We start from the raw sequence: 25,808 nt of genomic DNA, 5'->3' as shown, positions 1-25,808 counted from the left end.
GAATTGCTATCTATCTATCTATCTATCTATCTCTGTATCTATCTATCTATCTATCTGTGTGTAGGTGAACTAGAGAGTGCCACATGCTGTAGTGCAATTCTTATGATGGTGTCTGTTCTATTTCTCCTAGCCACATTGGAATTGCTATCTATCTATCTATCTATCTATCTATCTATCTCTGTATCTATCTATCTATCTATCTGTGTGTAGGTGAACTAGAGAGTGCCACATGCTGTAGTGCAATTCTTATGATGGTGTCTGTTCTATTTCTCCTAGCCACATTGGAATTGCTATCTATCTATCTATCTATCTATCTATCTATCTATCTATCTATCTCTGTATCTATCTATCTATCTATCTGTTTGTAGGTGAACTAGAAAGTGCCACATTCTGTAGTGCAATTCTTATGATGGTGTCTGTTCTACTTGACATTGGAATTACTATCCTTTTTTGTATCTATCTATCTACCTACCTATCTATCTATCTATCTCTGTATCTATCTATCTATCTGTTTGTAGGTGAACTAGAGAGTGCCACATGCTGTAGTGCAATTATTATGATGGTATCTGTTCTACTTGTCCTAGCCACATTGGAATTCCTATCTATCTATCTATCTCTGTATCTATCTATCTCTGTATCTATCTATCTATCTATCTGGTGTAGGTGAACTAGAGAGTGCCACATGCTGTAGTGCAATTCTTATAATGGTTTCTGTTCTACTTGTCCTAGCCACATTGGAATTATCTATCTATCTCTGTATCTATCTATATATATATCTATCTATCTATCTATCTGTGTGTAGGTGAACTAGAGAGTGCCACATGCTTTAGTGCAATACTTATGATGGTATCTATTCTACTTGTCCTAGCCACATTGGAATTCCTATCTATCTATCTATATATATATCTATCTATCTATCTATCTGTGTGTAGGTGAACTAGAGAGTGCCACATGCTGTAGTGCAATACTTATGATGGTATCTGTTCTACTAGTCCTAGCCACATTGGAATTATCTATCTTCATATCTATCTATCTCTATATCTATCTCTTTATCTTTCTATCTATCTGTTTGTAGGTGACCTAGAGAGTGCCACATGCTGAAGTGCAATTCTTATGATGGTGTCTGTTCTACTTGTCCTAGCCACATTGGAGTTATCTATCTATCTCTGTATCTATCTATCTATCTATCTGTTTGTAGGTGACCTAGAGAGTGCCACATGCTGAAGTGCAATTCTTATGATGGTGTCTGTTCTACGTGTCCTAGCCACATTGGAGTTATCTATCTATCTCTGTATCTATCTATCTATCTATCTCTCTATCTATCTATCTATCTATCTATCTCTGTATCTATCTATCTATCTATCTGTGTGTAGGTGAACTAGAGAGTGCCACATGCTGTAGTGCAATTCTTATGATGGTGTCTGTTCTACTTGTCCTAGCCACACTGCCGTTATCTCTTTACATGTGTGTTAAGGTTAGTTTACAAAATCTAAAATTCTAAATATGCAGCAACTCATGTTTTGCCTCTTTTTGTGATATAGACAATGTGTCAAAAATAAAAAAAGGGGCAAAAGTTGCAGCATGAGTTGCGGCATATTGAGACAACTGAGTTGGGTTTTTAAGACATAAAGGTTGTCTGCATTTAAATCAATCAATTAAAAATCTTATTTAAGATTTTCATTTTTAATTTTTGACACATTGTCTAAATATAACCCCTTACCACATAATAATATGTATGATTGCATATTATATGATTACGCATGATTAGGAATGATTAGGAATGATTAGGAATGATTAAGTATGATTAGGTATGATTACATATGATTATGTATGATTACATATGATTATGTATGATTACATATGATTATGTATGATTACCTATGATTATGTATGTTTGTTTATGATTACTTATGATTATGTATGATACCTATGTTAAGGTAGTACAAGAGTACGAGAGAGCTGTGATATTTAGACTGGGTAGACTAGTTAAAGGAGGAGCCAAGGCAGGATTTTAATTATATCATATTTATAATGAATATAGGATATAAGTGGATATATTGACAAATGACATTTATTGGTCAGTATATTCATCCAGTAGTAGGGGATGGGTAGGATAAAGGGGTTGGATGGAGGTTATCATTAATTAAGTCATCTTCGAGTATCACTTTATGAGAGTACATGAAAATCTGTTGCAACATTCAAGTAATAATATAACGATTCTCAAGACACTGCTAGGAGCGTAACCGCTAGTAATACAGATGATATAATTGAAATGATTTCTAGGGCCCTGGTATATTTTTCATTATTCCATGCATAGACACATATAGAAAGGTAAAGGATTGATAGATAGATAGATAGGTAGATAGATAGATAGATAAATATATAGATAGATGGATAGATGGATAGATGGATAGATTGATAGATTGATAGATTGATAGATAGATAGATAGATAGATAGATAGATAGATAGATGGTATATTTTTCATTATTCCATGCAAAGACACATATAGAAAGGTAAGTTCAGGGATAAGACGTATGAATAGATCGATAGATAAACAGATGGACAGACAGATAGATAGATTGCAAGATAGATAGATAGATATTCAAAGCACAATGTTCCCTTCACCCTGTTCTGGAGAAAATCTATCTAAAATTGCTAAAATACAGGATGCCTATATATTTACATTTTAAGATGATACTCCTAGAAATCGTATAGTTGATCTATACTTTCAATTTTAGTTTAAAGTACCTTCCCCCGAAATAGTTATTAACCTCCTAAGGACCTATGAGAAGCTACCCTGTAAAGGAGAACCATATCAATTTAGTGGTTAGCGAGATCCTTTGGTACACACAGACAAACAGAGATCCTTTTACTTTATAAGGATTCTATTTTCTATGGCTTTCCTTACTAAGAATGACATACTTACTAAGTTATCCCAAAGGAGATATAAATACTATAAAATAGAATGTTTCTTTTTCCCAAACAGATAGATATTTTTTTAAATGGTGACAATATCCATAAGAAGCGAAGTACAGAAAAAAGTAAAGGACAATGTAAGGTATAGATCAGACGTTCAGTTTAGTTAAAAAATGATATATATATATATATATATATATATAGATAGATAAATAGATAGATAATTAGATAGATAGAAAGATAGATAAAAAGATAGATAGATATTAGTTAGTATGAAGTCCCATGGGAGTTAATTATTAAAAAGGTAGATAGATATGTATAATTAGATAGATAGATAGATACATAGATAGTTAGATAGATAGATAGATATTAGTTAGTATGAAGTCCCATGGGAGTTAATTATTCCAAATTCAATCTTGGAAACTAACAAGCTACAATTATTCCATGGATAATGGATATATATTCTATGCTGATTCTAATAGTAATAGGATGTCTGTCTGTCTGATGTTTGTCTGTATGTTTGTCTGTCTTTTTGTCTGTCTGTATGTTTGTCTGTATGTCTGTATGTCTGTCTGTATGTATGTTTGTCTGTCTGTCAGGTATGTTTATCATAGTAATAGGATTTCTGTCTGTCTGTATGTCTGTCTGTCTGTCTGTCTGTCTGCCTGTCTGCCTGTCTGCCTGTCTGCCTGTCTGCCTGTCTGCCTGTCTGCCTGTCTGTCTGCCTGTCTGTCTGTCTGTCTGTCTGTCTGTCTGTCTTTCTGTCTTTCTGTCTTTCTGTCTTTCTGTCTGTATGTATGTCTGTTTGTCTGTCTGTCTGTCTGTATTTATGTCAATCTAGGAAACTAACAAGCAACAATTATTCCATTGATTTTGGACGTATATTCTGTCCTGATTCTAGTAGTAAGAGGATGTGTGTCTGCCCACGTGTTTGTCTGTAGCTTTTAGATATTTTTATTTTTTACATTTCTCTTGGGAGGGTGGTGATACCCTCCCCTAAAACAGTTGTAAACCTTTCCAGGTCCTATAAGAAGCTTTACTGTAAAGAAGAACCACATCGGTTTCGAGGTTAGGAAGATTCTTCGGTAAAGACAACTCACATCCTGTTACTTTTATATAAGGATAACTTTTATTATCCCTTGTCCCTGACAAAAAGACAAAGATCGCCAGGGATCTTAAGGGATAAGACAATGGACGATAAAATGATATACAACCTCCAAACAAAAGCACCCCTTCGGTAGATTAATACTAAATACATTACTACTTTGAAATCAACCAATTAGATTTTTAAAAAGTATCTCAAAGTTTTTTGGAAGTCAACGAAAAAGAAAACGTTATTGTAAAACTTTGGGTACCAGTGTATTTTACAGTCCAATGTCCCCTCCTTCCCTAAAGATTGCCTAACAAGGAGTATTTCAAAGATAATAAAGTCAGGGAGGGAGGGGACATTGGGCTAGTCCCCAAAGTTTTATAACAACGTTTCTTATCGTTGGCTAAACAACTTTGTTTTTTTTTTTGCATTTTTTAGGGTTGGTTGAGTGTCCAAACGTTTAAACCACTAATTGTGTAGCTCAATAAGGATTTACTTCAATTTATCAGATATTGTCTTATCCCTTTAGATCCCTGCAATAAAATACAGGAACAAACTTGAGAAGATAAAACAAAAATGACAACTTCCATAAATAGCGAAGCATAAAAACTATTTCAATGTAAAGACAATTGGACAAAGTGAATTATAGAGTAGATGTTCAGTTGTCATAGAAAATAAAATAAATATGTTTTAAATCATACTATCCACAGATTATTAATAATTATTATTATTGTATTATAAACAACTTTCTGCGGATATTAAAATGAATTTAAATATAAAATATTTCAGGTTGACCTGAGAGTTGTTTCTTTTGATGTACCACCACAGGAGGTATGTAAATCTGTTTGTCTGTCTGTATGTATGTATGTCTGTCTGTCAGTCTGTCTGTCAGTCTGTCTGTCTGTCTGTCTGTCAGTCTGTCTGTCTATCTGTCTGTCTGTCTGTCTGTCTGTCTATCTGTCTGTATGTCTGTCTATCTGTCAGTCATGTTGTCTTTCAGTTTGTCTGTCTGTCTTTTAGTCTGTCTGTTAGGTTGAACTAAGGCTGTCTGTCTCTCTGTATGTATGTATGTCTATTAGTATGTCAGTCTGTGTGTCTGTCAGTCTGTCTGTTAATCTGTAAGGTTGACCTTTCTTTTTTTATGTTTCACCACAGGAAGAAGGAAAATCTGTCTGTCTCTCATTCTGTCTTTCCATCTGTTAGGAGGTATGTCTGACTGTTTGTCTGTCAGCTGTAATAGTATGTCTTGGTCTCTGCCTGCACCAAAGAATTTCACTAACCGCTGAACTTCCAAGAAAAATCGCATTTAGAAAAAAATATATTTTTCAAACTAAAATTGAAAAATTAAGTAAACAAAGAGGATGCTAGCCCCATGCAATATTGTGTAAAAAATCCTTATGTAATGTTTAAATAGAAAGGGGATAATTCTAACATACAAAAATTTACTATAACAAAAAAAATATAAAATTCTTCCTAGGTTTTGTGACAGTTACTGCAGATGCTGTGGTGTACTACCGTGTCAACGACCCAACTATCTGTATGTCTGTCTGTAAATCTTTCTATCTGTCTGTCTAGCTGTCTCTCTGTTTGACATTCAGTCTGTCTGACAGTCAGTTTGCCAGTTTGAAAACAGTTTTTATCAAATTTAACTTTTTAAGGAACTTTTAAGGCATTATTCTATGAAAATTACATAAAAAATAAGAAAAGCTAAATAAAAATACATTTTGAAAAATTGCTTCATGATCACTTTAACACCAAATAACTCAATAACTCAAATAACATATTTTTATAAGGTTTTGTCGCGTGATTCTGTGACAGTTACTGTGGATGCAGTTGTGTACTACCGTGTCAACAACCCAACTATGGCCACAAACAATGTTGAAGACTATAGCCATTCAACACATCTACTTGGTGCTACCACACTCAGGTTTCTACTGTGTATTTCGTATACTTTGTTTGTACTGTGTACTATGTACTTTGTAATGTGTACTATGTACTTTGTACTGTGTACTATGTACTTTGTACTGTGAACTATGGACTCTGTGTTATGTACCGTGTTGTGGACTACAGTCCCTCAACACATCTACTTGGTGCTACAACACTAAGGTTTTTACTATGCACTGTGAGTGTACTGAATACTTTGTGTACTGTACACTTGGTACTACATCACTTGAGTTTGTACTTTAAACTGTGAATGTGCTGTATGTGTACTTTGTGTAAAGTGTACTTGGTGCTACCACACTCAGGTTTGTACTTTGTACTGTGTACTATTTGTGTAATTTGTGTGTTACTGTGTACTTTGTTCTGTGTGTGTACAACACAAACAATAAGGACTACAGCCACTAAACACATCTACTGCTTTTTAAATCGTAAATTTTATTTAGAAATGTTCTTGGAACAAAGTGCCTTGCTGAAATACTTTCAGAAAGAGAACAGGAATATTTTGATAATGATAGAACTTAAAACTGTTGGTTCCTTTTTCAATTCATAAAAAGAAAACAAACTTGCTTATTTCAGTATTTATATTTAAATTTTAATTTGCAGTTTGTAACTATACTTTAAAAAGATATTACTTGGAGCTTCTAAAGAAAGGAATTACTAGTACAAAAATTATTTTTTCCAAGCATGTTTATTTATTGAAATTGAAAAGTATATTTTTTTTTTAATTTCTTGAAATAAATCTTTGAACAATTTTGTAGAATCCACAAATTGTTGAAATTATCAAAATGCAGTGGAAATTATATATTATTGAAAAAGGATAATTATTATGTAACCATTATTTTGTATTTATTTCTTGCAAATACATACCAAAAAAAAACCTTCATGTAAATTAATGCCCAGTTCACAAAAGACAAAGGTTGACCTCTGGAAATTTTAGGTCGACCTATAGAAGCTTTAGGTTGACCAATTTTATAAAGGTATTTGTGGGTTGTACTTGTTTAGGTTGACCTACAGAAAAAATCGGTCGACCTTTAAAAGTTATTTGTGAACTAAGCATAAATAATGAAATTTCAAAAAAAATATTCCTGTTGCAAAGATATCTCATTGGATGGAGACTACTTTGGATGAAGCAACCGATCCTTGGGGAGTTAAAGTTGAGCGTGTGGAAATGTAAGTATCTTACCAAATAACCCGCGACCGTGGGGAATGCCTTGGCTCAAAACAGGCGCAACTCATTACCATGCACAGTTAGAACTTCTTAGACAAAGTTCGTGTAATCAAAGGGTTAGTTGTTTGATGGGCGAAGGGACGCTTTACACTGGTATCATAAGCAGAGTATGTTTTAAGGTGGAGAGGTCTTGAACCCGAAGCAACACCAAGCCCCCTAGAGTCTTCATCATCTTACCAAAATAGATTTATTGTTACCTGGATCTTACATCAGATTACCATGTACTGTTTTAAAGAGAAACTTGTAGCAAGCTAAAATAACAATCTCCCATTCCTTTACCGCATCCCCTCTCCTCTTACTTGTTGAACAGACTAACCAATAAGTGGCAACAATTTTTATCCAAGTATATTCTATATTAATTCTTTTGGTTTATTATGTTACATGCCTAAACAAGTAAATGCCATAACTCTTACAGCTAACAGAACAGATCTTATTTTGCAATAACTAAATATCTTTTTATAGCAAGGATAATTCAAGGGACTGGTACCCAAAGTTTTAGATCCATGTGGTCTTATTGGAAACTTTTTAAAAAATTGATTGTTTTTTTTCTAAAGTGATAGCGTCCAAAAATTTTAACCAATATTTTGATCTACAGAAGTGTTAATCATCACAGAGAATGTGCATCAATCTATTATCCATTGGTTTATCCCTTAAGATATTAAGTTTCAATACAATTCATGAAATAAAATAAATATAACTACTCAGTTTCTCTATTTTTTTATAGAAAAGATGTGAGATTACCAGTGCAGCTACAGAGAACCATGGCTGCAGAGGCTGAGGCTGCTAGAGAGGCTAGAGCTAAGGTAATCTTGCCAACAAACTAACACACCACTGGTTTCTGGTAGGGTAAAGCAGTTTTTGGAAAGGGACTATCTAAGATTATTATAGTAATGCTCTGAGGGAAGCTTCACAGATAATTAGTTATTATATATAGGTTATAGCTGCTGAGGGAGAGCAGAGAGCAAGTAATGCTCTGAGAGAAGCTTCACAGATAATTAGTTATTATATATAGGTTATAGCAGCTGAGGGGGAGCAGAGAGCAAGTAATGCTCTGAGGGAAGCTTCACAGATAATTAGTTATTATATATAGGTTATAGCAGCTGAGGGGGAGCAGAGAGCAAGTAATGCTCTGAAGGAAGCTTCACAGATAATTAGTTGTTCATCCAGTGCTCTACAATTAAGATATCTTCAGGTAGTTATTTATAGATTATTGGATAGATAGATTCATAGAAAATAAAACATGTAGAATTATTTATACCTAATTTAAAATATATAATAGTAGATATCCAATAAATAGATTAAAAGATATATCATTAGAGTGATAAGTAGGTAGATAGATTGATTTGTTGATCATTAGATAGAGCAATAGAAAGAGTCATAGCAAGAGTCTTAGAAAGAGCCATGTATAAAGCCATAGATAGAGCTATAGATACATCAATAGATACATTATTAGATACATTGACAGATATATTGACAGATTCAAAGATAGATTTATAGATATATTGGTAGATATAACAATAGATTTTATAGATTGATAAAAAGTAAGATTCTCTTTTTGTCTTTCATTGTATGGTCTTAAATCTATGTTTTTAAATTGCTTTGCTATAGATTTAATTGTTCCTGTATTTCAGACCCTAAGCTCCATATCAGCTGAAAAAAACTCTACAATTGTATTTCCAGGAAAAAAGATACTAAATAATAGCCGTTTGGTTAGGCGAGTGATAATTGAAATAAGGATGACAACATCAATAAGAGCATTGCTCTACAAGTCGGCATTAATACAACTTTGGAATAAGATAGGTTTTAGCCAGGGATCTGAAGGGATAAGACAATGGCAGATAAATTTATATACATTCCCAATGAAGATTAAAATTAGTTGAAAAGTATGAACACCTAACTTAATTAACTAACCTATCAAAATTCACTAAAGTCCCCAAAATTGATAATCCAATGAATAAGAAAAGATTTTTATCTTTGGGGACTAGTGTAATTAACAATCCATTGTCCCCTCTCCGTCTGGGTTTTAGCCCTTTCAACAAATATTTTTCTGTTTCAAAATTGAGTCCTTTGACTCTGATGCAAATGTTATAAATTAAGCATCTCTACAACAAATCAGCGTTCTCCTCTTTTTTTCCAGGGTAATATCCTCTTAGAATTTTTTTTCCAATTTTGAAAATTTGAGTACCCCCCGCCCCTCGACAATGAACAACTATTTTAGGTTAGGTTATAGGCTAGGGAGCCGAGCGCTGCAGCTAGGCAGGCTAGGGAGCAGAGCGCTGCAGCCAGAGTTGTTTCGTTGTCAGGAGGGGGGTGTAATTTCTCAACGAAATTTCTGCTCCAATGGTCAAAAATGCAGGTAGCAATTTGATAAAATTTTATTTACATATAAAACTTTCTGGTACTGGTACTACTTTCTTGATAGGCTTGGTCTTTATTTCGTGTGCCTGACCTGGATTAGACACACTCTTGTTATTAATAAGCGTGGTTTAAAACCTAAAATTAACAATAATTATTATTTTGCATGATTTGAACATTACACGTCAAAGTTCTCAAAAAGTATTAACATTACAAAATGCAAATACATAAATTAGGCCAAGTTGTTCCCTCCCTCCCCCCATATATTGGTCACTATGTATGTATTATAGACATGGATTTTACAGGGAGAGGGGGGCAGGGTACTCAAATTTTCATAATTGAAAAAAAAAATTCGAATAGGATACTACCATCCAATCTTGAATTGTAAGTTTGTCCATTGCAATAATATTTGAGTAATTTTGGGTAAGATGTATACTGAATATTTGTTAAAACTTCTAAATAATATTGGTTATTAAACATATTATTTTCTATTCTCATTTTAGAAAAAAAAATTTTGTAGGTTAGGTCTTTTCTCATAGTCAGTCACATGAAACAAACTAACATAAAGTGCTTGAAAGTAAAAGCACTAATTAGTTAGGTAACATCCAACAGACAACCAACTCTTTGATTGTAGGACCTTTGTCGGAAAATTCTAACTGTGCAAGTCAATAAGCCATTTCTCCTATTCTAATATAGCAGCAGTAGGGACCATTTTTAACATCTTTAGTATCTTTCCAACTGTATCTTATAGTTCCCGTTGATATTGTTTCCTGTTTCCTGAACAAACACAAAAAAGGAAGAACAGCCATCAAGAAATCTTAGAAAAGCCTGCAGCAGTCTACTGGTTTGGCAAATAGGGCAGGTCTTAGGCTATATTGCAGAGAAGTTCATAACCTCCTCCCGCACCCCCCTCCAAAAAAAAAATGAGAAAAAGTCTCGGCCACGACCTCCTTTATCAAAAATAAATATAGTTTTAAAAATTATATTAGAAAAATATCAAGAATTTTTTGGCCTAATGTCCTAAAAAATATTTTATATAACTACTAGAGATAAATTTTAAGAAATAAACCCAAATCTAAAATCATGGTTATACATTATTCTATACCTATATGAGCGATTACTTTTTCTGTTTTTTACCTTATGAATTATTTTCGACAGATTTTTTGTAAAACGGCTTGCTTTATTGCATCAAGATCCATGACAGATCTATATAGGAAATAAACGTCTATATATGAGCTCGAGTCTTCCAATAGTAGAGTGTTTAATACTCATAGTGCTCCAAAAATCCATAATAAAATCTCATTGACCAGAACTATAAGACCCATTATTTTACTCTATAAACAATAAATTCTTTTCTTTAATTTTATGTTGCTATTTGAATTATACTAAAGTATTAAATTTCTATTCATAAAATAGAAAATTTAAATTTATAAAACAGTAAATCAAAGAAAACTTGGTTTTAAAATAATTTGATACTAGCGCTGCGTCTGTAATGTGTTCAGATATTAAACTGAAATTTAACATTTACCAAATATTTTAACCCTTTGAGGATGATAATTTGAAACAAAAAAATTCTAGGATCCTAAAATATTTTAAAGAAAGAGAGACAAAATTATAAATACGGTATTAAATAAAAATAATAAAATTTAAAAAAGATGGAAGGAAAGGGAAGTGAGAGAGAGGGACATATAATCTCTAAAAAATGATGAAAAAACGAAACTAAAGTCGTAGTATCTTTTTAAAAAATCTTTAATTGTAGTAACTTTTTTGTAGTTTGGTTGATATTCAGTGATTGGACAATGGAAGAAAAAGATTAATATTCAGAGATAGGCCAATGGAAGAAAAAGATTAAGATTCAATCTAGCCAATAGCGAGATGATTTTAGATCGCCGCCTCTAGTAAATATATAGACCCGAAAATTTACTAAATTAAATCAGTGCTTTCCCTAAAATTGCCTAATTGAGCATAGAAACCTCCCAACCCCCATCCTCTTATATTTTGAGATAAATAAAAAAATAGGAGGGTGGTAGTTTTTATGGTGTTTTTTAGTTTAGATTAGGTTAGGTTATATATTTAGTACAGAGTAGCCCTGCAGGGGGAATCTTTATACATTTAAAGGGGTGAGGGAGGTCTATGAAATATTTTATCCCCCCCCCCAAAAAAAAAAATATAATGCGAGAGAAGTGGAGTTGTTTTAGTTACAAAGTATTAAAAAAATACATATCCTATTATATAAATTAGTAAGATTTTTTTGTCTGTGTTGAAGGATCTCGAAAAGTACCCAATAGGTTTTTTTTTGGGGAAGGTACTTCTAACCCTCCTAAGAGAATTAGCCCATACAAATGACCCTCCCCCTTCAAAATTTTTGTTTACAGAGTCGATATACCCCCTCCCCCACCTCAGGTGCTTCTAAAGACCTGTAGGGGGCGTAGCTGCTAGTCTATTATATATAGTGTTAAAATTGCTATTATATTATGTATGTATTATATTGGTTATTTAAGGGAGGGAGGGGACATTGGACTGTAAATTACACTGGTACCCAATATTTATTATAATTTGAATCTTTATAGAAGGCCTAATTTATTTGTGGTGTACATCAATTTATCGTCCATTGTCTTATCCCTTAAGATCCCTAACTTATTTTAGTAAAATAGAAAAATTTATTGTAATTAATAAAAATTTAAATGAGAAATTTATTTAATAAATTTATATTTAATAATATATTTTATTATTTTCAAACAGAGCGAGAGGAGACAATTGGCTGTTTATTAAACTAGTCCCCAAAGTTTTTTTTATAACGTTTTCTTATTCGTTAGCTTTTCAACTTTGGGGACTTTTAATTAATTTTGATTGGTTGATATATTAAGTTGAGAGTCTCAACGTTTAAACCACTAATTGTAATCTACAAAAGGGGTAATTTTGTGTTTCATTATTGAGTATGTACCCTTTTTTTTCGGTCACTGTCTTATCCCTTTGGATCCCTGGAGAAAAGTTTGACTTAGTCTAGATAGTGGACAAAATAATACCACGGTCGTAGCGGTTATGCGTCTTGCGTCAGGTTGGCAGGGTGACGCAAACTTCAGACCCCAGAATTGGCGATTTGAGAAAATTCATCTTTATATTATAGCAAATTAGATAATCTAGCAAGCATCGCTTTTATCTTATAGAGAAAAATAGTAAATCAAATAGCAAAAACTAAGATCTGAAATTTGCGTCACCCTTCTAATATGACGCAAGACGCATAACCGCTACGACAGCGGCATTATTTGGTACCCTATCCTTAATATATTCATAGAATGGGGGTGGGTGGGGGAATGTAGTCTAAAAAGTTGTTGATGGTAATGTACCGAATTACTTAAGGTTTTAATTGTCCTCAGTGGTCTAAACGGATGAATCAATAACCGAAAAAAATTCTTATGTTCCCAATTATGATATACAAAATTATCCCTTCTGTAGATTAAAATTAGTGGTTTAAACATTTTTATACTTGATTTAATACACAACCAATCAAAATTCGATAAAACTCTCCAAAGTTGTTAAGCAAAAAATAAACGTTATTACAAAACTTTGGGGACTGTTGTATTAATAGGCCATTGTCCCCTCTATCTCTGCCAAAAAAATTGTTGATGGTAATGTACCGAACTACTTACGGTTAATTATTAATCAAAACTAATGGAAACGCCTCAAGATGACAAAAACAAAAAAATATATAAAAACTAGAGTTGGCTCGATATAATTATCTCCCTATTGGCTAGTTTTCTATATGCATATCTATTTCTCAATAAATCTATTTTCCTCACCCGGCATTACTATCTAAAAGAAAGTAAATATTTAATAATCTAAATGATTTTAAAAAGATTTTTTAAATTATATTTTTTCTTTACATTACCATCACCAAAGGGTTAATGATGATGATTACAATTTTAGTTAATTATTTGAACACACAAAGTGTCGCCACAATCGAATTCTTTTAAAACAGAGTTTTCTTACATTTATTATTTTATAAATTTAAATTTTCTTTTTTATGATTAGAAATTAAATACATTGATATAAGGTAAATAGCAACATGAAATTAAAAAAAGGAATTTATTTTTAATAAAGTAAAATAATGGGTCTTATCGTTCTGGGCAATGAGAGTTTATTATGGATTATTGGAGCACTATGAGTTTTAAACAAATATTCCTTGGAAAACTTGAGCTCGTTTATAGACATTTATTTCCTATATAGATCTCACATGGATCTTGAAGCAATTAAGCAGGCCGTTTTGTACATGTTAAAAATTGGAAGATTTCATTAAATAAAAGTTATCGCAAATATACTTAGTAAATAAGTTTTTATTCTATGGACAATATATAGATACATACTGTCTAAATCAGACAATTATTACACTAGTCCTCAAAGTTTTATAATAACTTTTTCTTATTCGTTAGATTCACAACTTTGGGACTTTAACTGATTTTTGATTGGTTGGTTGATTAAGTTGAGTGTTCAAACGTTTCAACCACTATTTGTAATCTACAGAAGGAGTAATTTTGTGTATCATCATTGGGGATGTACGTTAATTTATAGGCCATTATCCTATCTGCTTAGATCTATACATTCATCGTTAAAGGCAACCGAGAAAATTATCTTTAATGAAACCAGACGAACAATTTGAACCATAGAGTAGCTTCGCTACTAAAAAAAGAAAATCTTTTTACTCTTTTTTTCATATTGAGATTCTTCATGTACATGCGATAAGTAAGTTTGCTAATAATTGAATATAGATAGATAGATAAGAAGAGAAAGAGTGATAGATTGATGGATAGATATTAGGGTGGGTATATCCCTAGAGGTCTCTAGGGGTACTTGTTGAGAAGGGTAATTTTTCTATGGGTGATTTCCATTGGAATGATGGTGGTACCTTCCAGGACCTACATTGTAAAGGAGAACCATATCGGTTCAGCTTTTAATAAAAACAAATACATACATAAAGGATAGATTTTTTATATATTTCACATATTCACATATATGTATATTTCACAACTCCTGTTGTTTATTTAATAAATATTCCGACACCCATAGACATATGTCTATGTACGGGGTGTTCGTACATAGATAGATAGATAGACAGATAGACAGACAGACAGACAGATTTTATACTTCCTTTACTTATTCCCTACTCCTGTTGTTTATTTAATAAATATTCCGACACCCATAGACATATGTCTATGTACGGGGTGTTCGTACAAAGTTGCGCAAAAACTCGGCTAAATATGTCGTGTCATACAAAAGACGCAAAAATCGGGGCCTAGTACTTGTTTTGTGTTACTTATGGGAAAAGGATGGTTTTAGGCTATTTTATTGTTACATTTGCTGTTTTTCTGCACTTCTAACCCCTTTTTAACATAGAGCAATACATTCTAGGGGCGTGTAGCAGTTATTCATATATTTTTCTGGAGGTTGCAACATCCCATTCCTGGGAAAGATGCCCCCCCCCCCCAAAAAAAAAAGATGGGAGGGAGAAACACCCCCCCCCCTTCAATGTGATATCATTGACACCTAGAATTTTTTCTCACAATGTCTTTCAAAAGCCAGCTTGGCTGGTTAATAAATCAGGGATCTAGAGGGAAAAGACAATGGCTGATAAATTGATGCAAATCCCCAATAACAACATAAGAATTTATTCCTTTTTTAGATTATAATTAGTGGTCAGTGGTTAAAACATTGGAAATACTCCAAATGCATTAAAAGTTTCCAAAGTTTGCAGCCAACGAATAAGAAAACGTTATTTTAAAACTATGGGGACTAGTGTAATAAAGAGCCCACTGTCCCCTCCCTCCCTGTTAATTAAAGAATAATAGGGGATGGCAACTGGACTGGAAATTTTACTGGTACCCAAACTTTTATTAAAACTTTCTTTCATTTTTTGCATTAACATTGTTGGTACTTAAACCAAAGCCAGCTTTTTATTTAATGGAAAAAAAGTATAAAGAAATCAGACCAAGATGTCAAAGGGAAACTCCATTTTTATGCCATGTTAGAACTAGGGTTGGGCCGGATATCCGGTGTGGCCGGATATCCGGCCATTTTCAATATCCGGCCGGATACCGGATATTGAAACTATCCGGCCGGATATCCGGCAATGTAATCTTTTATATTTTACAACAAAAATCTCTGTTTTTTTAAATCTTAAATGGCTGTTACTTTCTTATTATTGAAGCTAGAAGAAAAATTTTTTCTGAATATGTTTATCTTTATGTAAATTTTACATTTCAAAACATAAATTCTGGCGGTGGCAGCAGTACTTGGCAGCTGCCAGCCGCAAACCGACGGTTGGCAGGTAAACGGCAACGGAATTTATGAAATTGTAATAAGTCATGAAGATATATAAAAAGCTTAAGTTTAAAATCTGAAATCTTCAAGTAAAAAGTTGCGGTCACAGAAACCGTTTAAAGATTTCTGGAGACCTGGAGGTTCAGAACTTGCAGGATTATACCTGGAACCTAAAATCGACTTGAACATCTATATTACATATGAGGATGTACGACTATAGGATATTGTAGTATTAGATAACATGAAGTGCTTTGTTTAAGTAAAAAAGTATTTTTACTTTTTACCTGAATGACCTTCCCAGATTTGCTGGCATCCTGTGCCCGCCAGGAAGGAGGTATTACAAATTTTTAACTCTTAGTTATGTTTCATACCCATATTTCGAAAGTCACTCAGTTGTAGCCCTCTACCTTTTATACACAGAAAATGGGATAGAAAAAAAACAGAGGGGGGGGGGCAGGCATTTAACGCCACCTCCCCGCCCATCCTCCAAACGTTAGGGGTTGATATTACATATTGAGGGTAGTAATAGTTAATTAGATTTATTTGCTATGGAGATTTAATAGTTACTTAATTTTTAAGTTTTAACCTTAATTTTATCCTATTATATAAAGTAGTAAGCTTTTTTTGTCTGTAGCGAAGGATCTCGCTAACTGATGAACCGATATGGTTCAATATGGTTCTCCTTTTTAGGTCCCAGGGTGGTTTTAGTCCGTTTAATTTTTATAAAAAAAGTCGTTGTAAGGTTTTAAGTTATTTTTCTGCACATTCATGTCCTTTCTAATATCCCTAGATACTAGGGACGCAGCCGCTAGTATAATATAAAACACCAGTTTATGAAGAATTTTTTTTGCGGGTATAGTCCCTTTCGTGGCAACGCCCCTTAAGGAGCGATTATTCGTATTTTCACAGTAGCTTTCCTCCTATTTCTAGCCCCTCGCAGGGGACTCTAACCTTGTGGGGCCAATTGCCTAGCCCTGCGGGGCAATCACCTAACCAAATATAACCTAACCTAACCTAAAATAACCTATTAAAAGCAATTTTAAAAATACAACGAATCGCCCCTTAAGGTGCGTTGCTACAAAAGGGACTATATCCTTTTTTGATACTTTAATATGTAGTAATTTGGCCGGTTATCCGGCCGGATATCCGGTAATTTGGCCGGTTATCCGCCGGATATCCGGTAATTTGGCCGGATAACCGGATATTTGCCTGATATCCGGCGTTGGCCGGATATCCGGCCGGATTCCGGATATCCGGCATTTGAAATCAGCCGGATATCCGGTATCCGGTATCCGGCCAAAAAACTATCCGGCCCTAGTTAGAACTCGGCCATTGTCTTATCCCTTTAAATCTCTGACATTAATATGAAAAAATGTAAGAAAAGAGTTTTCTTTTTTCTTTTGTTTTGTGTTTTTTTTTCTGATATATTGTATATATTTATTTATTTACTTATGTATGGTTTATTATACATTAACAAGGATAATAACATCACATAGATAGATAGATAGATAGATAGATAGATAGATAGATAGATAGATAGATAGATAGATAGATAGATAGATAGATAGATAGATAGATAGATAGATAGATAGATAGATAGATAGATAGATAGATAGAAAGATAGATAGATAGATAGATAGATGGATAGATAGATAGATAGATAGATAGATATAGATATATAGATACTGATAGATAGATATTGTATATGTATGGTATAGAATAACAACATAACATAGATAGATAGATAAATCTTTCCTGGATTTATAAGAAGCTTAACTGTTAAGAGGACCCGTATTGGTTCAGAGGTACTTTAGTACAGACAAAAAAGCTTACTACTTTATATATATCTATATATTAGGAGATTTACATTTATGGATATTGTCATTCTTGGCATGGAGAAAGGAGATATTTAGAAGTAAATCAAACTGCTACCCAAATTTTTATTACTACGTTATCATATTCTTTGGCTAAAAAACTTTTATTGAATTTTAATTTGTTGGTTCTGACTAAGGAATGTTATGATTTTCAAATAATAACTTTCACTTAAAAAAAGGTTATTCTTTCTATCATTGGGGGTGAGTAATGATTATAAAATTATCGTCCATTGTCTTATCCCGGGCCTACAGTCTTGATAAATATCAGGAAGGGAGGGGACTTTAGAGTGTTAATTACACTAGTACCCAAAGTTTTATAATACAGTTTTTAATTCGTTAACAATCAGTGCCCAAACGTTTCAACCAATACTTTTTATCTATAGAAGGAGTAAATTTGTTTATCATTAATGGGGGAGGATAAATTTGTCTTATCCCTTAAGATCCCTGCATATTCTAGGTATATCAAGACTCTGATTAAAATTTTAAAGTCTCTTATTTTTATGTTGATAGCATTCCAACTGTTTTAATGAAGATTAAAAGAGAGACTAGATTATTAAAAAATTTCCAAGTGTTCTAAGGCTATAAAAAAGGATGACACTATCAGGGATCTAATGGGATAAGGCAATGGCCGATAAATTTTATATATATCCTTAATTATAATTATATATAAAATATTCTTTAGATTAAAATTAGTAGTTGAAACGTTTGGACAGTTAGCTATTTATTATATACACTCGTTCCCAGAGTTTGTTATTCGTTTGCTTACCAACTTTTGGGACTTTTATTGAAATGTGATAAATTGGTTCATTAGAACCTAGTAATAGTGTCTAACTTTTTATCTCTGTGACGTAACAAAAATCCATCTCTTTTTTAGGGGTTTCCTTTCCCACCTCCCCTCTCATCCTTTGATTATTGTTACGTCACAAAGATAAAAAGTTAGACACTATTACTAGGTTCGGATCATTAAGTTGAGTGTCCAAATGTTTCAACCACCTATTTGTATTCTTCCAAAGGGTAATTTTGTCAAAACATTGAGGATATACAACAATTTATAGATCGTTATCTTATCCCTTTAGATCCCTAGATGTTTCAATATTTTAAATTCTATTTATTTCAAAATATAAATTGAATAAAATATTTCTTTTGGTCAAAACCTTTTTGTTCTACAATTCAAATATAAAATAACCGATGAATTATTTCTTGGATGTAGCACCAGGTTTTCATGTACTCTGATAAAATGAAACTCGCACTGAACGAACTGACAAATAAATGAAGTCTATATAAGCAAGCTAATTTTTCAATATACCTAGGTATTACCTATATACATTTATAAAACACGGATGACAACATCCATAAAAGAAAAGCCCTAGATTATCATAGAGTCAGACAAACGAACATTAACAAATTTTTTTGGAAGTTTAAAGAAAAGTTCTGCAAAAATTTTCCAAAATTAATAAATACGGGATGTGAAATATGGCCATACATTTCGTAACTTTATTATAAAGATGCGTCGCTTTGTAACACGTTACCTAATTGTCCTTGGAATCCGTATTCTAATTGTGAATTGGAATATTGTATCTAATAAAATTTAGTTAAAGAAAAGAAAAACAAGAAATTTCAGCCTCCTATCTTTAATAGGAGCCGAGAAAATCACGTTTCCCCCACTTTGTCTCTGACAGACGGACAAACAATTCAAATTATAGAGTAGCTTCGCTATTAAAAATATTTTTTAAATTAACTTGCGTTTTTTCTGGTTGGTATATCTAGATGAGTAGAGTATAGAGTTGTACTGTTACAGGAATCCCCATGCAAAAGTTTTGATATGAAAGAAAATGATAACTATTGACTCAACACCAAAAGGTTTTTTAAAGACCTATAAAACCAAATTTTGAAGAAAAAAATCATCGATTTTTCTTTTCTCAAACTCAACTTTTTTTATGAATTTTGTAAGCTATATTAGTTATTTATTGTATCGTATCATAAACAGCTTTTCCCGGATATAAATAAAAAAAATGTAAGATTAAAACCAGTTTTCTTGGCCCTGATGGGCCGGAGGCCGATGCTGTGAGAATTGGTGCAAAAAATATGACGTAACAAAAAAAATTAGCCAATGAGAGGCCGTTATTGACCAATGGCGGCAATGGTAGTGGCCGCCATTGGTCAATAACGGCCTCTCATTGGCTAATTTTTTTTGTTACGTCATATTTTTTGCACCAATTCTCACAGCATTCCGGAGGCCCAGATTAAAAACTGTTAATAATGTTATAATTTTTCATTTTAATATTCATGGAAGATTTTCTGTAATATGATGCTATACATGACATTTAAGTATGGCTGTGAACCGGTTCTAATCCAGCAGATATTAATCAGTTTCAAAGCCATACAGACCATTGTTTTTTCTTCTCTTTTAAGGGCTGCACAACTTATCTTTATATTTAATAATGGATATAATATACATGGATATTATGGTATTATTTTGTCGTCAATTTAGGTTGTTACTTTTGTCCTCATTTTTGGTCAGTACTTTCCTCCTGTCGGAGGGGATGGGGTAAAAGGAGTGGTTGGGGTTGCGTTATTTTTACAAGCTGAGCTGCGAGTATCACAGAGTACATGCAAATCTGGTGAAAATATATCAAATTTCGCAACTTAGCATTATATTCAACTCAGAAAGAGATGGGACAATGAATGGGCTGTTTATTTCACATCAATTGGCCCCAAAAATTTTATAATGATGCTTTCTTATTCGTTGGCTTAAAAACTTTAAGGAATTTTAATTGGTTGGTTTATTAAGTTAAGTGTTCAACGTTTCAACCGATAATCTTACTAAAAGAGGAGGGGGCGGGTAATTTTGTGTATCATCATTAGGGGTATACATTAATTTATCTGCCATTGTCTTATCCCTTTAGATTCCTGATTTAAATTGTTTGCAAGTGTGTTTATCTTAAATGTCGTCCTACAAGATATTATAAAAGAAATCTAGAAATCATTGTTGTTCATGGACGTACAAGTATAACTTATTTATCCAAATAAATACTTTTTATCCTAACAAGGATGACAACATCCATAAAAGCGAAGCACTGAATCGGTAGGACATTAACACTTGTATAGTGTCAGAACTGAATAATCAGAATATAAAAGGAATCAGCATGCAAATTTTGAAATCAATAGGACATTTCTAACCTTTTTAAATGAACAAAAAGAACTAACCATAACAGACTTATGGATGAACAGACAAATCCTAATTATAGAAAAGCCTCACTTAAAAAAATAGAGAGGGGTTTGTTACCTCAGTGATTCATATTTCTATTTGCTGCATGGAAAGGATCCCAGTGACAGATTTAAACAGAGTTGTTATGCAGCTTTCTTAATTCTAAATAGAATAAAGAGATAGATGGATATGTATATGTTTAGATGTATAAATGGATAAAAGATAGCTAAATAGATAGATAGATAAATGAATAGATAAATAGTTCTTAAATTTATTTATTGTCATCTTATGCAAGTAAATAAACCTAAAATTTTTTATTGGACAATTAATAATATCCTGAATATAAAGTCAATTAAAAAATGTTGAGAAAATAATCCTACCTTTTATTTACTCTTTCAAATATTTTCATCTTATATACTGTTACAGCAACTCTCGTCAACATTTCAAATTATAACTATACAGTCATTGTAAATATTCTGAAATATATAAAATTAGTGCAATTTATGTTAGATAAAAGTAGTAAAATTAACATTGATAATATTAAGTAATAATAGACAAGTAAAAAAATTTTCAAAAAATTAAGTAATGGGTATGGAATCTACACTTTAGCAATTTTTTACATAAAATGAATCTTAAGTAAAAGATTTATAAGCTTTGTTGACATTTAAATAATTTAACAGTAAGATATTATGCAAAAAAATAGGTAATTAATAGTAAAATTAGTTTACAGGATTAGTAATAGAATAAAATATGAAAGGCAGTAAAAAAAAAAAACTGATCATTGTAGGTAAGTAAGTAGGTGAGTTATAAATCATTTCATATTTAGTTGAAGTAATACAAATAATAATATTTCATTTTCATACTTTTCACAACTGATGCACATATAATCATTCATCTCAGCCACTTGTTGGAACCAAGCTATCTCTAGTCCCATCAGGATGAAGGTATATAGGATTTGCAGTATGATCCAGCTTTCCTTCAATGAAGTATCCAAGAACTTTCCCACCATCAGGATAGATGAACATACCTGGACCAAATGGCTGACCCTTCAAGTAACCTCCGACATAAATAAATCTATGCTTGGATGAATAGGAAATAGAAGCTCCCAACCCTTCTAGGATACCATTCTCAAATGTTCCAATTATTGTTAGTAAGAAAGGTTCAGTCTTCAGGCCAAAACCAGTTTGTATTCCTTGCTTCCACTCACCAATGTAATAGCCACCATCAACTCCATATTCACCAAATCCATCCCTAATCTTTCTTTTCCTGATTGTAATTGTATCTCCGGTGTAATAGTGTTCAAAGCCTCCCAAATAAATTGTTTCTACTTCATTAGGTTTGTTGTAACAAGATATATCCTTTTCTTCTTGAAAACATTCAATTTCAGCAGCAGTAAAGTTGACAACTTTGAATCCTTTTTGGTCATAAGTTGCATTTTTGTATTGGGGATATGTAAAGACTAGGTCTTTAGTCATTGTAATGCCATGATACATTTCACCATTCTTCATTTGTCCATAGAAACAGGTTCCATTAGGCCAAAACAATAATCCTTGCCCTTCTCCTTTGTCACTGTTCCAATGCCCATTGTAGATTTTTTTATCTTTGAAAACCATCTTTCCATAACCAGTAATATCATCATCAATCCATTCTCCATCATACTCTGCCAATTCCTGATCATTTTTGAAAATGAATCTTCCCCAGCCATTTTTCTTGTTATCTCTCCACTCCCCCTCATATTTTCTTCCATCAGCAAAATAATAGATACCCTGGCCAGCCCTATTGTCATCTCTCCACTCCCCCTCATATCTTGCTACATCAGGCAAGGTAAACACCCCCTGGCCATGTTTGATGTCTCCTCTCCACTCCCCCTCATATTTTCTTCCATCAGCATAGTTGTAAACTCCTTTCCCTTCTCTAATACCATTGTCATCCAAATCTCCTCTGTAAACATCCCCATTACTGTAGTCCACCATAAAATATCCACTCATCTTTCCATCTTCAAAATAACCAGTAAATTTATCTCCATTGGCTTTTGTATAAGTACCATTTCCAATTGGCAGATTTCCTTTAACTTCACCAGAAAAGACATTTCCATTGCCCAAAGTTACTCCAAATGTTACCTAAAATAAGTTATTATCATGATTATTTTGTTTTTAGCAAATAAGTTAAAGGGCTAGAACAATAGTATATCTTTTTAGAAGGAAAAAAGAGCTGAGGTTGATTTATATAGTCAAATAAATAAAACAAATATTACAAAATACATATATATACTATATATGTTTTTGACCATTTAATTTTTTATTGTAAATGTTTCATGTTTTTGTTAGTTAAGAAAAAGAAAGTAAGAAGAAATCATCACACCTGAATATTTTTCATTAAAATGGCAACCAAAAGAAGTCTAACAGAACAGAACATATCTCTGTAACACACCTAAAACATTGGAATTTCTTAATTATGTAAAAAAGATCAGATTTTTAACTCTTAAAAGTTGGGCCCATTCCTCACCATGGTTGGTCAGGGGAGAGGTTGACCCCCCCCCCCCCTCTTATCTCAGCTCCTACAAGAGCTAAAGTACTAAAAAAGATTGTTGTACATGTCCCCTGTTTGATAATGAATATACAAAAATAAGCGAGTCAAAGTCAAATTTTAATTCCTATTCCCTTTTATTTCACAACCTTTTTTTAGGCTGTATTTTTCTGATTTTTAAAGCTAGAAGGATAATTCTTTCAGCAAATTATTTATATACTAGGAAGCTGGGTCACTCCACAGTTAGCAGTGAGTAGGACAACAGCTGAGTTTTTTTTTATGAAATTTAGCACTTGTCATGAAGATATGTTGGAAAAGCTTGAGTTTGAAATTAGAAGTCGGCAAGTCAAAAATTAAGGTCAGAGGAGCCTCTTTAAGAATTCTGGAGACCTGGAGGATCAGTACATGCAGGATCATACCTGGAACCTGAAATACCTATATTTCATACTTGAATGTACTAGTACAGAATATCAGTATTTTGGTAACAAAAATGCTTTGTTTAAGTCAAAAAGTAATTTTCCTTTCTACCTGGATGACCCTGAGGTTTGCTGGCATGCTGTGCCTGCCAGGTTGGAGATATTAAAAAAAATCAATGTTATGTGTCATACCCATATTAAAAAGTCACTCAGTTATAGCCCTTAATCTTTTACACACAGAAAGGGAGATGGAAAAAAACAGGGTTTTGTATTTAATTTTCAGAATACCTTGATATTTATAATCTCAAGGGTGTGACTAGGAATGAATTTTCTTAGAAACTTGAACTGATTATAAACTTTCAACCCCAATGGTAATAAAAAATGAAATACCTGGATCTTTCGATCTCCAACCAGAGTTTCTCTCCTCCGCATTATCAATAAATTTCTGAAAAATATTTAATACTTTAAATAGTATACAAAAAATGTAACAAACATTCATAATCATTAATTTTGTTAAAATTTATTGAATCTTGATAAGAATATAGTATAATAGTCTGACTTTTTTTAACCCTTTAAAGTTGGGGAAGGGAAATGATTGATAAATACTTTTTTACCTCAATTTGTTTGTGTAAAAAATAGAAGATTTTTGAGGAAAATAATTTAACAAGTTTACTAGTTTTTTTTACTTCTAAATACAACCTTTGTTAATCCTTTTTAATAAAAAAATAAAAGATAAATATATAAAATAATGATTTCTCTCAGCTGTAACCCTAAAAGTATCAAATCCAAAATTGTAACCCTACCAACCCCCCCTTCCCTTCACATTTTAATAATTTTCCCCTCACTGCCAACCAGTTGTTGACAAATTAATGACAATCTAAACCACATGGTGCGGGCGTGATTTAAATGTGTACTATACTCTTTTTATTAATTTCAATTTGTGGGTTTTAATATAATTGTAATGTAGTTATAAGACTTTGGGTAGCAATATAATGAGATGTTAGGTATCCCTCTAACTGAACCAATTTTGAATTATTTAATGGATCTAAATTTTTCCCGGCCAGGATATATTTTAGACACCTTAAAAGCCTAAACCGACCAAGGAATAGCTGAGTACGATATTTTTAAACTTTAAAAATCAAGAGCTAAATGAGTGATTGCGCCTTTCTCTTTTTATAGACAGATGCACTTGAATAAATTATTTTCATAATGAATGATATGTATTTCCCATTTTAATGTCAGCTTATGTGTAAATTTGGTGAGCTACATTATTGAGTAGCATAATTAAGTTTTGATGGAAGAATTTTGTAATGAAAGGAAAATTGGGGAAGAGAATAATGGATGGGGTAGAACCGGTTCCTATAATGCCACTGTATAACCCAATATAACCTTAACATTTTAAAGTTTGACCCCATTTTTCACTTTAATCAGTTGGGAGTGGGGTGGGGGAGCTTTTTACACTTTTACAATAAATTAGAAACAAGTGAGAAAGAAGGGCAAGTTTAAAATTAATACATGTTTAATTGCACTGAAAAATGTTAGTTTTCATATAATAAATTACTTTTCAAAACCTCATTGAATGTAATTTTTCTTGACCAATAAATTAATGCCTACTTTTACTATTTACTAGAGACACATGAAAATCATTTAAATTGGTAATGTTAAATAAAAGTTATAGCTGTATCCTTTTTTGATGTTTAAAATATTTTAATTATATAAGTAGTGGGCGTTATCCTCTTAGAAATTTTTTTCTTCAATTTTTTTCAATTTTGTACCCACTCCCCCCGTTTTCTGATATGTAACACCCAATTTTTATATGTTCTTTTTTTGTAGTGTGTGTCTTTTAAAACTTTGAGCAACGGGTTTTTACCCGAAAATGGCGGCACCTATAGCCGAACACTAAATTTGAAATAAATCGCTTCGTATATTACTTGTAGC

The 25,808-nt window shown here is 32.5% G+C and overlaps 2 protein-coding genes across 2 annotated transcripts in view; one reads left to right on the top strand and one right to left on the bottom strand.

The window, feature by feature from the left end:
* LOC145326685 (band 7 protein AGAP004871-like) overlaps window positions 1-17,759 on the top strand; it is a 43,656-nt gene extending 25,897 nt beyond the window's left edge. Inside the window, exons 8-18 of the mRNA XM_080170051.1 lie at window positions 1,374-1,474; window positions 1,938-2,003; window positions 2,284-2,331; window positions 4,797-4,838; window positions 5,801-5,934; window positions 6,392-6,439; window positions 7,041-7,118; window positions 7,901-7,979; window positions 8,267-8,368; window positions 8,808-8,944; window positions 17,705-17,759. Of these exons, the coding sequence (XP_080026177.1) occupies window positions 1,374-1,474; window positions 1,938-2,003; window positions 2,284-2,331; window positions 4,797-4,838; window positions 5,801-5,934; window positions 6,392-6,439; window positions 7,041-7,118; window positions 7,901-7,979; window positions 8,267-8,368; window positions 8,808-8,944; window positions 17,705-17,759 (890 nt within the window). The remainder of the gene's footprint in view (window positions 1-1,373; window positions 1,475-1,937; window positions 2,004-2,283; window positions 2,332-4,796; window positions 4,839-5,800; window positions 5,935-6,391; window positions 6,440-7,040; window positions 7,119-7,900; window positions 7,980-8,266; window positions 8,369-8,807; window positions 8,945-17,704) is intronic.
* A 3,827-nt stretch (window positions 17,760-21,586) lies between these two features.
* On the bottom strand, window positions 21,587-24,311 carry LOC145325719 (uncharacterized). The gene is made up of 3 exons (XM_080168670.1): window positions 24,261-24,311; window positions 23,290-23,358; window positions 21,587-23,048 (listed from the first exon to the last, which is right to left on the bottom strand). Exons 1-3 carry the CDS (start codon window positions 24,300-24,302, stop codon window positions 21,825-21,827), a joined length of 1,335 nt encoding a protein of 444 aa, XP_080024796.1. The 5' UTR covers window positions 24,303-24,311; the 3' UTR covers window positions 21,587-21,824.
* Between the last annotated feature and the right edge of the window lie 1,497 nt (window positions 24,312-25,808).

The sequence above is a fragment of the Acartia tonsa genome, chromosome 8 (assembly GCF_053477335.1).
Source record: "Acartia tonsa isolate MP-2025a chromosome 8, ASM5347733v1, whole genome shotgun sequence".
In the NCBI taxonomy this organism is placed as follows: Eukaryota; Metazoa; Arthropoda; class Copepoda; order Calanoida; family Acartiidae; genus Acartia; species Acartia tonsa.
Note: the sequence above shows the minus strand (reverse complement) of the source record. Positions and strands in the feature narration are given on the sequence as shown.

Coding starts and splice junctions, on each gene's coding strand:
- LOC145325719 (XM_080168670.1), bottom strand. CDS start 24,302: ATGCGGAGGAGAGAAACTCTGGTTGGAGATCGAAAGATCCAG. Junction 23,359..24,260: donor TTGGAGATCGAAAGATCCAG/GTATTTCATTTT, acceptor CCAATGTTTTAG/GTGTGTTACAGAGATATGTT. Junction 23,049..23,289: donor TTTTAATGAAAAATATTCAG/GTGTGATGATTT, acceptor AACTTATTTTAG/GTAACATTTGGAGTAACTTT.